Source organism: Anomaloglossus baeobatrachus, chromosome 10 (assembly GCF_048569485.1).
Source record: "Anomaloglossus baeobatrachus isolate aAnoBae1 chromosome 10, aAnoBae1.hap1, whole genome shotgun sequence".
Lineage (NCBI taxonomy): Eukaryota > Metazoa > Chordata > Amphibia > Anura > Aromobatidae > Anomaloglossus > Anomaloglossus baeobatrachus.
The window spans coordinates 43,301,538-43,319,795 of NC_134362.1; the positions used below are offsets into that span (position 1 = coordinate 43,301,538).

The following is an 18,258-nucleotide window of genomic DNA, read 5'->3' on the forward strand; positions in this document are numbered from 1 at the left end:
GGTTGCTGCTAGCGATCGTCTGGAATGTCACAGACGATCTATGTACACCGGTCTGCCCTAACCCGTGTGGGTTGTATGGCAGGGATCACACGGCTCGGTGTACCTGTTGCACGGGGAAGCACAGAGGTGCCCACGCACGTGTGCCAGTGGAAGTCACGAGAATATGGCACGAGGGTAGCACAGAGGTGCCCACGCACGTGTGCTTTCAATAACCAGGTGAGTCCAGTGGAGACTCGAGGAGCTCACCTGGGACAGGAACACGGCCTGTAGAAGGAGCTACTGCCGGAGCAGCAAGGCAGGAACACGGCCTGCAAACGAGGTACTGCCTAAGCAGCAAGGGCCAAGCCCACAGAAGAGGATAATGCCTGAGCAGTGGCGTGGCAGCACGCTGCCAGACATCCAAACATAGAAGGACGGTCGCGCGCCGCCATGATGGCAGGAGGAGCTTTTAAGGAGGTGTAGCTCCAGCCAAGGGCGGGCGCGAGGCGGAGATGACGGACTTGACCCAATCAGGATCCACGAGATCCCAGCCTGGCCAGTCAGGATTCACCACGTCACCAGCCTTGTCATCAAGCCGTGTGACGTCAGTGGGCGAATCAGGATCCACCAAGCATAGCACATGCTCACCCTCCTGCCTCTGGGAAATAGAGGCGGGATCCTCGGTCTCACAATGTGTAGAGATAACGGGAGTCTCACTGCTTCCCTGAGCAGCAAATCTCTGCACATTGCGCAACCTCACAGACCTTCGAGGCTGCTGAGCAGGAGGAGCTGTGGCAGGCAAGGAATGGGAGACCGCCTCATTTCTTGCAACAGGAGTACCACTAGGTGTCACCCTTGTGCTGCCTCTCTGAGGAGGTTTCTCCTGCACTCTGCGCAGTCTGGCAGACCTTCGGCGCTGCGGAGCAGGAGCGCTCGTGGCAGGCAAGGAGACTGTCTCATTCCTTGCCACAGGAGAGCCACGAGGTGTAACAGTGGCCTATGTGGATGAGGTCGGTGCGTCATCTGCAAAGGGCTGAGAAGAAGAATGGCATTCACAGCAAAGAGGAGGCACCAGACCTGTAAGCAGCGACATCCATTGGACCGGACCGCCCCTTGGTGAGTATTATAAGGCCCTGTGCGCACTAGAAAATGGAATTTTCTTAAGAAAATTCCGCAGGCACTGAAAGATTACCGCACCCACGGAAAAAACGCACCTAAATCTGCATGCGTTTTGTTGCGTTTTCGTGCGGTTTTGGTGCGTTTTTTCCACAGGCTGGTACATGTGTTTTAATGCATTCAATGCAATAAGGCACATTGAAAAAAAAAAGGTCATTTCCTTCTGGGATAGATAGATAGAGGGATAGATAGATAAATAGATAGAGGGATAGATAATCAATCAATATAGTCCCTGTGAGGACACACTGCAGTTCTCACGAGCGGTAATGTGTTCACATTACCGACCGTGAGAAATCACCTGTAATGACCTCTGCAGTCTCGTTGCGAGGCTGCATTCAGTGCAGTGTGTCAGTCGCGGCTGCAGCAGTCTGCAAGCGTCGTGGGACCTCGGTGGATTACGCCGGAGCTGTGTGTTGGGAGGGGTTAATAAAGGGGTGAAAGAGGGACTTTTTTGTGTTTTATTTAAAATAAAGGATTTTTTCGGGGTGTGTGTGTGTTTATTCACTTTACTTACGGGTTAATCATGAAAGCTGTCTCATAGACGCTGCCATGATTAAGCCTGGACTTAGTGGCGGCGATCCGCTGCCATTAACTCGTTATTACCTGGATTGCCACCGCATCACGGCATCTGGAAGAGCCGGGGACACTCCGGGACTGTTGCATAATGGATGCGACAGTCCCGGGGCAGCTGCGGGCTGATATTCTCGGCTGCGGGAGTGGGGGGGCATTAACCCTGGCCCTCGCCCTCCCCAGCCTGAGAATACCGGGCCGCCGCTGTGTGATTACCTTGGCTGGAAGGTAAAAATACAGCTGAGCCCACGGGTTTTTTTTATTTGTAATATGTCAGTTTGATTTGTATGTGTATTCTATATGTCTGTGTGTGAGTGTGATGTGTGTGTGTTCTATGTCTGTGTCTGTGATCTCTGTGTGTTTACTCTCTGCTCCGCTTCCTCTTCCTGTCATAATGACATCACTTCCCTGCAAAACACAGGCAGTGATGAATATTATGTCCCGAAAAACGCGAAATACCGCAGGGAATAATGCAGGAAAAGGCAATAAACCGCACAGAATTTGCTGCCTGCGTTATTCCCTGCGGGATTTCCCGATTACATTACAGTCAATGGAGTGAAATCCCGCAGCTACCTGCGGAAAAGAAGTGACATGCAATTGTTTTTGCTACGGGAATCCCGCAGTAAAACATGCAGCTGTCAAAATCCGCATAGTGCGCACAGCATTTTCCTCCCATAGGATTTGCTGGTGAACCACTGCAGAGATGTTAGGAACATTTTCTGCAGCGAAACATGCAGCAAATCCGCGGCAAAAACCGGCAAGTGCGCAGAGGGCCTAAAGGTGTTTTTTACGTTATACAGAGCAGCCTGGGCTCTTATATACAGTATTCTGCAATACTGTATACAAGGACTCACTGGTAGTGGCCGCAGCTCATAATGGGAAACAGGTGGTGACAGGTTCCCTTTAACTCTCTTGGGCATGGAGGACATTAGAGCTTCATAAGAGCCACTGGATCCTCTTCCATCCCCCATAACGTCATCACCAAGCTGGTGGATGTTAAAGGTCTGTGTGTTGAGTTATTTAGAGGGCACCAAATTTACACCATTATACAAGGTGAACACTGACTACTGTACATTGTATCACAGGGTCAGATCTTCAATGTTGTCCCATGAAGAGATAGTAAAATATTTTCAAAAATGTGAGGGGTGTACTCAATTTTGTGATATACTGTATATAAAGGCTTCCTAGAGAATATATCTCCTTCTTCCATGTGTAGAATTCCCATTCCACAAAACAGCAGAATCTCTTACTTATCTTTGTTTTGTCTATTGAGACAGGACAGAGATCTGCCTGATCCTTATCAGAAACTCCAAGAACCTAATCCGAGATGATTCTTCTGTGTAGGACGTGCACCTTACATTCCTGATGCCCGCTCCATGCCGAAAATGGTTCTAGAAATAGACACAATATTCAGATTTTATTTTTTGTTTTGGTGCCAGGATTGTGTGTTTTCCAGTTTTCACATAAAAAAATGAGTGTAGCTAAATCCAAAAATGAAGATGATAATGTCCTTTTCTATAGATTCCACCCTTAATGTTACTGGAGATTCTGAGAACTGGAGATCCGTGAATCATTCATGGAGGCGACTTATCTGCTGTATGGATGGAGCAGTTCATGGATCACAGTTCACTATTGTTATTATTATTTATTATTACAGCGCCATCAATTCCATGGCGCTTTACATGTGAAAGGGGTGTACATAATAGGGACAAGTACAATAATCATAAACCGTACAAGACACAGACAGGTACAGAAGGATAGAGGTCCCTGCCCGCGAGGGCTCACAGTCTACAAGGGATAGGTGAGGACACAGTAGGTTAGGGTAGAGCTGGTTGTGCGGTGCTGTATCAGACTGAGGGTTACGGCAGGTTGTAGGCTTGTCGGAAGAGGTGGGTCTTCAGGTTCCTTTTGAAGCTTGTCAAGGTAGGTGAGAGACTGATATGTTGAGGTAGAGCGTTCCAGAGTATGGGGGAGGCACGGGAGAAATCTTGGATGCGATGGTGGGAAGAGGAGATGAGAGGGGAGTAGAGAAGGAGATCTTGTGAGGATCAAAGATTACATGCAGGTAAGTACCGGGAGACTAGGTCACAGATGTAGGGAGGAGACAGGTTGTGGATGGCTTTGTATGTCATGGTTAGTGTTTTGAACTGGAGTCGTTGGGCAATGGGAAGCCAGTGAAGGGATTGGTAGAGAGGAGAGGTCGGGGAGTAGCGGGGGGACAGATGGATTAGCCAGGCAGCATAGTTTAGAACAGATTGTAGGGGTGCGAGACTGTTAGAAGGGAGGCCACAGAGCAGGAGGTTGCAATAGTCCAGGCGGGAGATAATAAGGGCATGCACTAGGGTTTTTGCAGCTTCTTGGTAAAGGAATGTACGGATCCGGGAAATATTTTTGAGTTGGAGGCGGCAGGAGGTGAAGAGGGCTTGAATGTGTGGCTTGAAAGAGAGATCAGAATCTAGGATTACACCCAGACAGCGAGAACGTGGCATTGGGGAAAGTGAGTAGCCCTTGACATTGATGGATATGTCAGGTGGGGGGGTTGAGTGAGGAAGAGGAAAGACAATAAATTTCCTAAAAGTGACTCCAGTTGTCGGATCACTTGTAGAAATAATATGCTGACGTGTACTAAAGAACAGTTCTACACTTATCCCATAGCCGGAGACTGTCAGAGTTTTATGCGCTCTGATGTTCCTCTTGTGTGTTTGTAGATCACCTCAACTGCAGAAATAAATATTCACAATTTTAGGAGCGCTGCCATAAAATGCCGTATGAATAGGTTTTTCTTTTTTTTTTTTACTCTCTAATTTGACAGAAAAACAAACACTGCTCTTGCTCTCTGCTGGATTGTGGTCTTGCTGGCTTCTGTGCTTTCCTAGCTTGCCAGAGCAAGCATGACATAGATACGCATGAGCGAGCAGAGTCAGACCATAGCGCAGTGCTAAGTGGGACGACTGATGTGGGAGATTGCAGGAAGCCTCACATCCCAGTCCTGAGGGACACATAAAGGCTGTTAGATTGAGAAGTATGAAGCTTTAGATTAAGTGCTTACAGTGCATACTGTGCGCTATAGCAGAACATGTCTGCTAATGGCCAGAAAAAAGAGATGCCTCACTTATAAAAAGAGATGCCGCACTACTCTCAAAAAGATATGGCTATTTGGATTTTGGGTGACATTTCAGGATGATTCTTCAATGCCCTCTAACCTTTTCAGGCCAACTTTATGGGACCTTCTCTAAACCTTTTCAGAGCAACTTAATGGGACCTTCTCTAAACCTTTCCAGGGCAACTTAATGGGACCTTCTCTAAACCTTTTCAGGCCAACTTTATGGGACCTTCTCTAAACCTTTTCAGGGCAACTTAATGGGACCTTCTCTAAACCTTTCCAGGGCAACTTAATGGGACCTTCTCTAAACCTTTTCAGGCCAACTTTATGGGACCTTCTCTAAACCTTTTCAGGGCAACTTAATGGGACCTTCTCTAAACCTTTTCAGGCCTAATTAATGGGACCTTCTCTAAACCTCTTCAGGGCAACTTAATGGGACCTTCTCTAAACCTTTCCAGGGCAACTTAATGGGACCTTCTCTAAACCTTTTCAGGGCAACTTAATGGGACCTTCTCTAAACCTTTCCAGGGCAACCTATTGGGACTTTCTCTAAACCTTTCCAGGACAAACTAATGGGACCTTCTCTAAAGGCCCCGTTACACGCTACGATTTATCTGACGATCTCTAAAACTATGTGACACGCCCAGATCGTAGTTACGATTTGCTGAGATCGCACATAGGTCGTTTATTAGCGGTCACACGTAACGATCTCAAAAACGATGCAACATCGTTCAGCGATATATTGTTTGACCAAGGCGGTCTTGTGGATGTTGTTCGTCGTTGGCAGGGTGTCAAACGTACCAATATGTCTGCTGCGTTCCAAACGACGAACAGTATTTTGAAACTGAACGACGTGTCAACGGTCAACGATTTTCATCCTATTTGCGTTCAGAGTCGCTCGTAGGTGTCACACACAACAACGTCGCTAACGATGCGGGATGTGCGTCACGGAATCCGTCCCCCCGACGACATATCGTCAGATAAATCGTAGCGTGTAACGCCGCCTTAACCTTTTCAGCCCAACTTTATAGGACCTTCTCTAAACCTTTTCAGGGCAACTTAATGAAACCTACTCTAAACCTTTCCAGGGTAACTTAATGGGACCTTCTCTTCAGGGCAACTTAATGCGACCTACTCTAAACTTTTGGATGCTCATATCCAACTGTTCAATGTTTCAGGACTTTTTACACAACTTGCTGTTCTATAACAAGGAGCTTAATGGCAAAATTCACAACAGGTGTTTGATCCATGAATCGCCCAATATATTTCAGGTTTCATTTAGAATTAGTATTATACAGTCCTCCTCATCATGCTGTTCACGTTTTGGCATCATGAAGCCAAGAGGACACCTAACAATTGATCAGCAGTATCTTGCCATTGTGAGTCTTTAAGCAGGAGGTTCTCAGACGGAAGTGTCCACTGAGCTTAGAGTGTCACAGAGTGTCACCAGCAGGTTGTACAGAGATATAGAGAGACTGGAAGAGTCACAGAAAGGCAGAGAACTGGACGTCCTCTGGTCAAATCCCACACTGATGACTGCTTCATTGTGAACAATGCCCTTCGGACCCGGATGATGAATGCCACATAACTCCAGATACATTTAGGGTAGGTGAGAGGCCCCTAAATGTCACGTCAGACCATTCAAAACCATTTACATCAGCGTGGTCTGTGTGCTAGATGACCTGTAACGTACCAGACCTCACCACCAAGCACAGGCGTCATCTACGCTGGACAAGGGACCAGTGGGCCTCAGTGTTGTTCACTGATGAAAGTCGATTCACGCTGGTCAAAAATGATGGCCGTCAACAATGTTGGAGACATCAAGGAGAGCGCTATGCATCAGCCACTGTTGTCACCAGACGCGCCTTTGGTGGTGGGGGTGTTAGTGTGGGCCGGTGTGTCTAGTCAGTACAGAACTGCCCTACACTGTGTTAATGGTACAATGACAGCCCCTACTACAAAAATAACATCATTAATCCAGTCATTGCACCTCTGTATGAACAGAACAGGTCTAATTTCATCTTCATGGATAACCATGCTCCAGCTCAGCGAGGTTGCACCATTAGGGAACTACTGCTGGAGTCTGGGGGATCTCAAATGGAGCGGCCTGCACTATCTCCAGACCTGAATCCCATAGAAAACCTATGGGATCAGTTTAGTCGCCATGTTGAGGCTTGTAACTCTGTACTCCAGAACATCAATGACCTGAGGGCCTCCCTTCAAGAAGAGTGGGATGCCATGCCTCCGCAGACAATAATTCCACTTGTGACCAGCAGGAGGTGTCGTTGTCACCTGTAATTGATGCTCAAGCCACATGACAAGTTAATGAGACATTGACATTTGTGGGGGGTGGGGGATGTACCCACCACTGGTGTTGGCTTTTGTTTCAATAAATTGTTAGAGATGAGGAGATCACCATTGCTGCTTCTACATAAATGCCCTACTGTCATGATAAAATATCACAGCAGCATGAACTTTTTAACTTTCACCTGAAAGCCAAATATTCCTAACATTTTGTGAGCAGTGGCTGCAGAGCAGAATAAAAGATATTTATTTTTTTATTTTTCTCTCTACGTAGCGGAGATATAAACAAAGTATTTCACAGCTAATAAGTTATTTGTTGTCTAAGTGGGTGTCATCAGAGTTTTCACCGGATATGTATGCACCGTCTCCCTGTATGACGTTGACGTTAAGCAGTCAGCACAACAGTGAAGGGAAAGAAGAAAAAGCCCCCACAATAGCTTAAAACAGGCTTTCTCCTATATGAGACATATAACGACACCCAGCCTGCTCTCGCTGACAGTTTGTGTGGGGAGATGGACAGTACAACTGAGCTGGCAGCAGTGTGAGATGGTGATAGAAGGTTTTGTAATGTGACACCGCTAACCTCAGCTGTACTGAACTCCGCTCATTATTATTTGTATTGTTTATTCTCTCATCTATGCAGAGACATTTTACCCTGACCTGTTCATTGCTTTTGTCATTTGTTTCACTTTTTTATCTCTATTTTATGAACAGATATCAATGAATGTGAGACAGGAACGAACACCTGCACGGACCAACAGACCTGCGTCAACTTCCATGGAGGGTACCGCTGCGTGGAAAATAACCTCTGTGTCGAGCCCTATATACAAGTGTCTGACAAGTGAGTCTTTGCCATAAGATATCTCTTCTGAAATAGATTTAAAGTGGTCTTGACAGATTTTTCAGCAGTTTCAGGTTCCATTTAACCCCTTCCCAACATATGGCAGACTATTATGTCATATGTTGGGTTCCTGTTTTTGAAGCAGGCTCAGAAGCCAATTTTTACTATAAACTGTAAAACTTTAGTATTGTAGTATATATTATAAGTAATCACACAATCGCAGGTTTAAGTCGACTAACAAAGTTTAACCCCATCTTGTCCTTTGGAGTACATGTACGTCAAAGGTTGTGTCTCTACCTTTGATGTGGGCTTGAACACGGAGCCCACATCTTTCCCAGTAGATAATAGCTGATTTAATCAGCCACCATGTGCCTTTAACAGCTGCGGGAGGAGCGGAGCTCCCCCCCCCCCGTGGTGGTTAACCTGTTAACCTGTTAAATACCACTATGAAACTCTGATAGCAGTGTTAAACAAACACAGGCGGGGGGGGGGGGGGGGGCATCATTTCATGCAACCATTGGCACCCCTGTGACGTGAACACAAAGCATTGGTGGGTTGCAGTGACAGCCGATAGTCTATGGAAGACCCCCATGCATGTCATTATGATACTCCTGTAAAAGACAGCGTTTAGCTGGCGTCCATAGGAGATTGTGATTTTCACTATACATAGCAGTGCTGATGCACTGTTATGTATAGCACAAGTAATCAGACGATCACAGCTTCAAGTTTCCTAAAAGGACTATTGAATACAGTGAAAAGGAAAAAATTGTTTTAAAAAATATGAAAAAAAAATAAAAACCAAAAGTTTTCAATATCGCTGTGTTCGTAAAAGTGCGATCTATCAAAATAGAAAATAAATTAAACCAATTGATAAACAGCATAACAGTAAAAAAATGTAAAAACCAGAATTACATTTTTTTGAGCGCCACAACATTGCAATAAATAGCAATAAGAGACCATCAAAGTATTGCATATGCCCCAAAACAGTATCAGTAAAAACGACAGGTCAGGGCACAAAATACAGATCCTCACACATCCCCCAGATTCTAAAACATGTAAAGCGTTACAGACCTCAGAAAATGGTGACATAGGCAAAAAAAAAAAAAAATATTTTTTTTGATACAAATCCCCCCCAAAATTCAGCACTTAAAGAAAAAAGAAAGTATGCAAGTTTGGTATCTGCGTAATTGTATTTACCTGGGGTATTATTTTGCTAGGTCAGTTTTACCGTATAGTAAACATGGTAAATGGAGAGAAAAAAAATATTGTGGAATGGCAACGTTTTTTTTCTAAATTTCAATGCTCTTGGAATTTTTTTTCCTACCTTCCAGTGCATCATATGATATAATGAATGTGGGTGATCAAACGTACACTTTTATGACTTTTCCTTGGCTGCCATGTTTGCTGCCGCCGTTTTATATGTAACCTCTTCATTATTGTTTTGAAACTTTTTTTTTTATTACACAGATGAGTAAATTGCGATAATGTCAGACAGATTTGATGTATAAAGTGAAACTGTGATTTTTTTTTTTTTATTGCAGTCGATGTATGTGCCCGGGCACCAACCCTCTATGTCGCGATGAGCCGGGGTCAATAGTGTATCGGTACATGAGCATCACGTCAGACCGCAGTGTTCCCTCCGACATATTCCAAATCCAGGCGACCAGTGTGTATCCTGGAGCGTATAACACCTTCCAGATTCGGTCAGGAAATGAACAGGGCGACTTCTATATTAGGGTAAGTGACACATTATTGTGAGTGTTTCCAAGGGTGCAGCAGATGGTCGCTTCCTCTCTAACTGCTTAGATGCTATAGGTGCTGTTCACCGCTGCATCTGAGGGGTTAGGCTGGTTTCACACTTACGTTGTTTTGCATCCGTCGCGTTGAGGAATTACGGTATCCTGCAAAATATTTTGCAGGAATACATTTTTTCCTCATAGACTTCTATTAGCGATGGATGGCCTTACGTTGCATCCGCCACGTGACGGGTTAGTTGTTTACTATCAGGTGGGAGCAAAGCTGCATGTAAGGTTTTTTTGGAGCGGCAAAAAAATCGGACTCTGCAGGTGTCCGTCGCCATCCGTCACAAGCTATAATGTATATCTATGGTGCTGAATTCCGTCGCGATCCGTCACACAACGGAATTTAGTGCTGGATTCCGTCATGCTCTACTGAGCATGCCCAACATGTTTGGCACACCCACTGGGATGTCCCAAACACAAACGGATCACAACGGATCCGTCAGAAAAAGGGTTTAACGGACGCGACGGATCAGTTTTTTTTTCACAGGATTCCTGTGAACGGAATCTTGTGAAATAACACATCCGTTGCGTCAGTTGACATCTAAAAAACGATGGATCCGTCAGATTTAAAACAACGCAAGTGTGAAAGCAGCCTTAGGGCGGCGTCACATGGGACGATATATCGGGCGATCGCACCCGCCCCGTCGTTTGTGCGTCACGGGCAATTTGTTGCCTGTGTCGCACAAAGTCGTTAAACCCCCGTCACACGTACTTACCTCCCGAACGACCTCGCTGTGGGCGACGAACAACCTCTTCCTGAAGGGGGAGGGACGTTCGGCGTCACAGCGAAGTCACACAGCGGCCGCCCAATAGAAGCAGATGGGCGGAGATGAGCGGGACGTAACATCCTGCCCACGTCCTTCCTTCCATATTGCCGGCGAGAAGCAGGTAAGCTGTGTTCGTCGTTCCCAGGGTGTCAAACGTAGCTATGTATGCTGCCTCGGGAACGACGAACAACCGGCGCGCAGGAGGAACGACGTTATGAAAATGAACGACATGTCAACGAGCAACGATAAGGTGAGTATTTTTGCTCGTTCATAGTCGTTCGTAGCTGTCACACGCTACGATATCTCTAAAGATGCCGGATGGGCGTCACGGAATCCGTGACCCCGCCGACATATTGCCCGATATATCGTAGCGTGTAACACCGCCCTAAAACTGTTGCTATCAGAGACAGCTCCAATCAAAGCTGTTACTGGCAGGTGTCTGCTCTATAAAAGAGCCAGCACCCACCTAGCATAGAACCTGTTCTATACAAATTCTTATGATTTCAGTCTTATACACTAAACAAAAATATAAATGCAACACTTTTGTTTTTGCTCCCATTTTTTTATGAGTGATCATTAACACAAATTTCAACAAATTTGTAAACAATATTTGAGCGAAAAAGGCCTTTTGTGTCCATAGAAAAAGTCTTAGTTCAGCTCATTAAAAATGGGAGCTAAAACGAAAAAGGGTTGAGTTTATATTTTTGTTCCGTGTAAATACGACGGTCGGTGCAGCCAAGGAGTAAAACAATTTGGCATTGGGTCCCTTCAGCTCACGGTGGCATGACCTCCTAGTATTGGTGCTACGCCACTTTCAGGCTCACCTGGTGAGGTGGATTCTCCAAGCCCAAGGTCCAGGTGGGCACATGAGTTACGGTGCAGGAGGCAGGTGAGGCGTATGGGAAAAGGGTAGCAGAGGTATTGGATGACACAGGCAGACAGGCTGGTAGCAGAAATACTGGAAGGAGCAAGTCGATAGGAGGCTGGTAGCAGATATACTGGAAGAAGCAGGCCGACAGGAGGCTGGTAGCAGATATACTGGAAGGAGCAGGCCAATAGGAGGCTGGTAGCAGATATACGGGAAGGAGCAGGCCAACAGGAGGCTGGTAGGAGATATACTGGAAGGAGCAGGCCGACAGGAGGCTGGTAGCCGATATACTGGAAGGAGCAGGCCGACAGGAGGCTGGTAGCCGATATACTGGAAGGAGCAGGCCGACAGGAGGCTGGTAGCAGATATACTGGAAGGAGCAGGCCAATAGGAGGCTGGCAGCAGATATACTGGAAGGAGCAGGCCGACAGGAGACTGGTAGCAGAGGTACTAAAAGGAGCAGGCCGACAGGAGGCTGGTAGCAGAGGTACAAAAAGGAGCAGGCCGACAGGAGGCTGGTAGCAGATATACTGGAAGAAGCAGGCCGACAGGAGGCTGGTAGCAGATATACTGGAAGGAGCAGGCCGACAGGAGGCTGGTAGCAGATATACTGGAAGGAGCAGGCCGACAGGAGGCTGGTAGCAGTGGTACTAAAAGGAGCAGGCCAAAAGTAGGCTGGTAGCAGATATACTGGAAGGAGCAGGCCGACAGGAGGCTGGTAGCAGATATACTGGAAGCCAGTGGTAGATGATGTATGGAAGCCGCAGGTAGACAACAGGCTGGCAGCAGAGGTACTGGAAATCGCAGGCATACAGGAGGCTGGTGGTAGAGGTACTGGAAGCCACAGACAGGAGATGTCCTGGAGACACCACACGGATAGCAGAGATACTGGAAACTGCAGGCAGACAACAGATGTCCGGAAACGTAGCAGAGGTCCTGGGAGATCAGAGTAGGTCGTCATGCACAGACAAACTAAAAGTCTTATTACCAAGACACAGGTTTGTGTCTCGGCGAGTCTTAAATAGGCTCAGGCAGATGATCACATGGGATCACGCCGGGCCATGTGTAAAACCCGACATGGAGCACAACAGAGTTAAGCGGACCGGGGTGAGGGAAGCAAAGAATAAATTTTGGGACAATACTGAGCCATTTTACCCCAGTCGTTCTGCATCTGCTGAAGAACACAATGCCACATAGAGGCACCATACTTCGCTATCTGTAGTGCCAAGGGGACTCTATATACTGTTATACAGGGTTTATGCACAAGTGTTTGACATTTACATATAGAGTTCTGTAGTCACTCGTACATGGTAGGGTAAAATCCTCACCATGGATAAATATACACTTGCAGCAAACTTTGAAGATTTCTCAACTTCTGCAGAATATCCCTCACTTGCCTTCCAGGGATGAGTGCACTCCTACATGATTGGCATGTGCCATCATGGCGCTGCTGGCCCAAACTCTGCCTCTCCGATGCTTCAACCAGAAGCAGCTGCACCTCTACTACAATGAGGATCACTGTGACACCTACACCACCCAGATTCAGCGTCCACGCCAGCTTCTGAGCAGTGCTTACAAGCTCTCTTCCCGATAGAGCTCTTTCAGAAAGCACTTGTAAGCGCTGCACTCCTTGCCTAGGAAACTGCCCATCGCTAATAGACTGCAGTGGTTTCCGATATATATAATGTTTATAATGATGAGACAATCCCTTTAACATTGAGTGTTCTGTTTCTTGAGAATTACCCAAAAACATATATTTGTTTCTCTTTTTGCAGCAAATAAACAACATCAGTGCGATGGTGGTCCTGGCCCGTCCCATCAAGGGTCCCCAGGAGTTCACTCTGGATCTTGAAATGCTGACCTCCAACTCCCTCCTCAGCTACCGCTCCAGCTCGGTCCTGAGACTCACCATTTTCGTGGGCGCACATTCCTTCTAGACGACAAGCGACATTGTCCTTTGAGTCATTCACTTTTTTATTTTTTTATCAAGACATTTTCATTAATTGGTATTTTATTTTCTAGTCGAGTCACTCTTTGTATTTTGTTTCTTTATATGAGACGGCCTATTTCAGTGCCTGGCAGTGTCACGGGTCTCCGGCACGGAAAAGGTGAAAAAAGTCCTTATCTCTATTATAGGATAGCACCGGTGACATGGCCAGGCTCTCTGTAATATAATGTGACTATCCGACTACACACACGTATGTCAGATTTTGCAAGACTGCGATTTGGGTTTCAAATGGCTACATTGTAGCATCAGTATTACGGCTGCAGCTGTATTCTGCATGTCTGGTGCCATTGGGGACAGACTAAGGTGCACTGGTATCATTGTGTTTTTAGCATATATGGAGGGGGTTAATGTTTATTTTCTTACTCATGTCTTAGCAGTAGTATTTAAAGTGGTTTTCGGGGCTGAACATTGATTTCTGCAATCACTCTATATGACTACAGATTGCTTAATCATGACAGTGTGCAATGTGCACACTGTCAGGATTCCTTTTTATTGCTAATTTGAGCGGTCCTCGCATGCCACATACTGGCGCTTCTCATCTACTCTTAAGCGGGCTTTACACACTACGACATCGCTAATGCGGAGTCGTTGGGGTCACGGAATTCGTGACGCACATCCGGCCGCATTAGCGATGCCGTTGCGTGTGACATCGATTAGCGATTTTGCATCGTTGCAAAACAGTGAAAAATCGCTAATCGGCGACACGGGGGTCCATTCCCAATTATCGTTACTTCAGCAGTAACGAGGTTGTTCCTCGTTCCTGCGGCATCACACATCGCTGCGTGTGACGCCGCAGGAGCGAGGAACGTCTCCCTACCTGCCTCCCGGCCGCTATGCGGAAGGAAGGAGGTGGGCGGGATGTTACGTCCCGCTCATCTCCGCCCCTCCGCTGCGATTGGGCGGCGGTTCAGTGACGTCGCTGTGACGCCGCACGGACCGCCCCCTTAGAAAGGAGGCGGTTCGCCGGTCACAGCGACGTCGCCGGACAGGTAAGTATGTGTGACGGCTCTGGGCGATGTTGTGCGCCACGGGCAGCGATATGCCCGTGTCGCGCAACAGATGGGGCCGGGTACGCACACTAGCGATATCGGGACCGATATCGCAGTGTGTAAAGTAGCCTTTACTGGTATCATTGTGTTTTTAGCATATATGGAGAGGTTAATGTTTAATTTCTTATTCATGTCTTAGTGGTAGTATTTAAAGGGGTTTTCGGGGCTGAACATTGATTTCTGCAATCACTTTATATGACTAGATTGCTTAATCATGACAGTGTGCAATGTGCACACTGTCAGGATTCCTTTTTATTGCCAATTTCAGCGGTCCTTGCATGCCACATACTGGAGCTTCTCATTACTCTCACTGGTATCATTGTGTTTTTAGTCTATATGGAGAGGTTAATGTTTATTTTCTTACTCATGTCTTAGCGGTAGTATTTAAAGGGGTTTTCGGGGCTGAACATGAATTTCTGCAATCACTCTATATGACTAGAGATTGCTTAATCATGACAGTGTGCAATGTGCACACTGTCAGGATTCCTTTATATTGCCAATTTGAGCAGTCCTCGCATGCCACATACTGGCACTTCTCATCTGCTTCTCTCAATTAAGGGAATCAGTAAAAGTTTCTTGTCGGGAAGTGACCAGAATTATGAGACGCAAGCTGTCAATAGAAGGCAAATCTGATAGCGTGCACATTGCTCACTGTCATGATTCAGTAATCTGCAAAAATTTGTGCAGCCCAGAAAACCTCTTTAAAAAGAAATTTCCTAAAAAAGTATTTTGACTATTTCCTACTAAGGTAATATACATGATCTGAATAGATGATGTGACTGTCATAGGGAACTGACTTCTGGTCCTGACGTAAAAGGAGTAAAAGTGCCGTCACCTGGTACAACGGAAGCGCCAGTACACAACAGTTTAACTATTTACAATATATGTTACTATTAAAGGAAAAAAAACCTTTTTGGGGGGTGCTTTTTTCAAAAAAGACTCTAGAGCGGGGGTGCAGAACTGGCAACACAGGGGCAGTAGGTGTCAGAGATGACTCTCTGTGCAGCCTTCAACCATCTGGTCATAGACATGGCTGTGTGTGAGGTCGCTGCTCACATGTCAGATAGGAGCGACGATTATCACGGGAGCAAAGATAGGCAAGTACAAATGTATGGTTATTGCTGGAATCCCCACATATTGGCAGAATAGGGATCGCCTGACCTCATTGCAGTGCATGATGTGGAGAGGATGAGGCGACCATGTACAGTATGTATTCAGCCGCCTTCATTGTACTGTATGGGATGGGCGAGATACTGTTTCTTCAGCAACTCGCATATATACAATATGCATGAACGGTCTGTTCTCTGGAGTGTGACTATGGGGGAGAAAGGAATTTCTGGAATTGCAGCGATCATCTATCACAAATTATTCAGAAGCTATCACTCCTATAAAGGTTATGGACACCTTTCACATGGAAAAAGTGCATCTCTCCCAGTAATATAGGCTGGATGTGAGCTCTGTGTGTGTCTCCCAGTAATATAGGCTGGATGTGAGCTCTGTATGTCTCTCCCAGTAATATAGGCTGGATGTGAGATCTGTGTGTCTCTCCCAGTAATATAGGCTGGATGTGAGCTCTGTGTGTCTCTCCCAGCAGTATAGGCTGGATGTGAGGTCTGTGTGTCTCTCCCAGTAATATAGGCTGGATGTGAGGTCTGTCTCTCCCAGTAATATAGGCTGAATGTGAGCTGTGTATGTCTCTCCCAGTAATAAAGGCTAGATGTGAGCTCTGTATGTCTCTCCCAGTAATATAGGCTGGATGCGAGCTCTGTGTGTCTCTCCCTGTAATATAGGCTGGATGTGAGCTCTGTGTCTCTCCCAGTAATATAGGCTGGATGTGAGCTGTGTGTCTCTCCCAGTAATATAGGCTGGATGCGAGCTCTGTGGGTCTCTCCCAGTAATATAGGCTGGATGTGAGCTCTGTGTCTCTCCCAGTAATATAGGCTGGATGTGAGCTGTGTGTCTCTCCCAGTAATATAGGCTGGATGTGAGGTCTGTGTGTCTCTCCCTGTAATATAGGCTGGATGTGAGCTCTGTGTCTCTCCCAGTAATATAGGCTGGATGTGAGCACTGTGTGTTTGTCTCTCCAAGTAATAAAGGCTGGATGTGAGATCTGTGTCTCTCTCACAGTAATATAGGCTGGATGTGAGCTATGTGTGTCTCTCCAGTAATATAGGCTGGATGTGAGCTCTGTGTCTCTCCCAGTAATATAGGCTGGATGCGAGCTCTGTGTGTCTCTCCCTGTAATATAGGCTGGATGTGAGCTCTGTGTCTCTCCCAGTAATATAGGCTGGATGTGAGCACAGTGTGCCTCTCCAAGTAATATAGGCTGGATGTGAGAACTGTCTGAATTCAGTGTGCCGCTGTCTTCAATATCTTATATATCAGCAAAATTTCTATCCTGCACTTATTTCCTCTGTGTGTGCTTTCCTCCTCATCTATAACATGTTTTCTCTGCCCTCCTTGAAACTGTACATGCTTTCTCATTTGTCCACATTGTGAGGATCTGTGCACAAATTCCTCCACGTCCTTGCTGCTATCTCTAACACTGAGTAAAGGGAGGGAAAAGACTCCAGAAGCAACCAAAAGCTCTGATGGATTTTGTAACATTTTTTTGCCGTTTGCCAACAAAATGTTAGAAGTTTTTTTAAAGAGAATCTGTCACCAGGTTTTTGCTCCCCCATCTGAGAGCAGCATAATGCAGAGACAGAGACCCTGATACCTGCAATGTATCACTTACTGAGCTGTTTGCTGTCATTTTGATAAAATCATTCTTTTCACTAATGCAGATTTAGCAGTTATATAGAGCTCATAAATATGCTGGACTACCTGCAGCACGCCAAGTAGTCTTGTAATGATAATCTACTGCTGATTAAACAGTGATTTTATCAAAACTACATAAGCAGCCGAGTAAGTGACACATCGCTGGAATCAGGATCTCTGTCTCTACATTATGCTGCTCTCAGATTAGGTGGCAAAAACCTGGTGACAGATTCCCTTTAACAAAGAAATTTGCTTCACTTTGCATTGAGAAGCAAAAAATCTGTGCCAAGGGTATACTTGGTCTTTAAGCTTTATGGCGGGGATTACACCAATGTGGCCCTAAGGTTAAAAATAAAAGTTTTGCACCCCCCCTTCTAGAGCTATACGTTTGGTAAATTAGCTATTTCTGCCATTCAGCAGACATATAAACAACATTTGAGTTAGTTACAGTAGTGTTTTAATTAATATTGTGTATTTTTGTCTTTTTACAAGCTGTTATTAAATTATAAGATTTCCATAGATTTTAGGTTGAGTAGAGTAAAACCTGTAAGTACTGGGACTGTCCGGGGGCGATAGACCCTCACTCTGGCAGTCAGCGAGTTCAGTGCTCGGCCTCTACAATGGGGGAAGAATTTATGGTGTATAACTATTGTTAGCAGGCTGACTCTCTGTATATTACCCCTGTCCTTGTAAATTTCTCCTCTTTGTTATACTTTTGCCTTGTTACAAAATTGTACTGTACATCAATAAAGAGAAAAAACAAAAAAAAAAAACTCCAGGCGTCCATGAGTATCACTAGGGGGAAATGAGATGTGTGCAGACTATTACATTGCTGGCTGCTGCACAAATGCAAAATTCTCTACGTCCTTCGCAAAGATGTTTGATGAATTTTCTTTACCCAATTTTCAGCTTTGCCCAACATCTGATCGTCTAATGGTTAGACGGAGACCTGGAGAGAGAGGCGTACAAGCCACAGTGTCTTGCAGCCACTGTGAAATTTGGTGATGATCTGGGGATGCTTCAGCAAGGCT

The 18,258-nt window shown here is 45.9% G+C and overlaps 1 protein-coding gene across 3 annotated transcripts in view; it reads left to right on the forward strand.

Annotated features, from left to right (window-relative positions):
• The window catches only part of EFEMP2 (EGF containing fibulin extracellular matrix protein 2), a 40,994-nt gene extending 23,004 nt beyond the window's left edge, over positions 1-17,990 (forward strand). For all 3 annotated transcript variants that reach the window (XM_075326401.1, XM_075326400.1, XM_075326403.1), the window contains 3 exons: positions 7,847-7,973; positions 9,515-9,710; positions 13,186-17,990. In XM_075326401.1, coding sequence (XP_075182516.1) covers positions 7,847-7,973; positions 9,515-9,710; positions 13,186-13,347 — 485 coding nt within the window. In that variant the 3' untranslated portion in view covers positions 13,348-17,990. The remainder of the gene's footprint in view (positions 1-7,846; positions 7,974-9,514; positions 9,711-13,185) is intronic.
• The last annotated feature ends 268 nt before the right edge of the window (positions 17,991-18,258 follow it).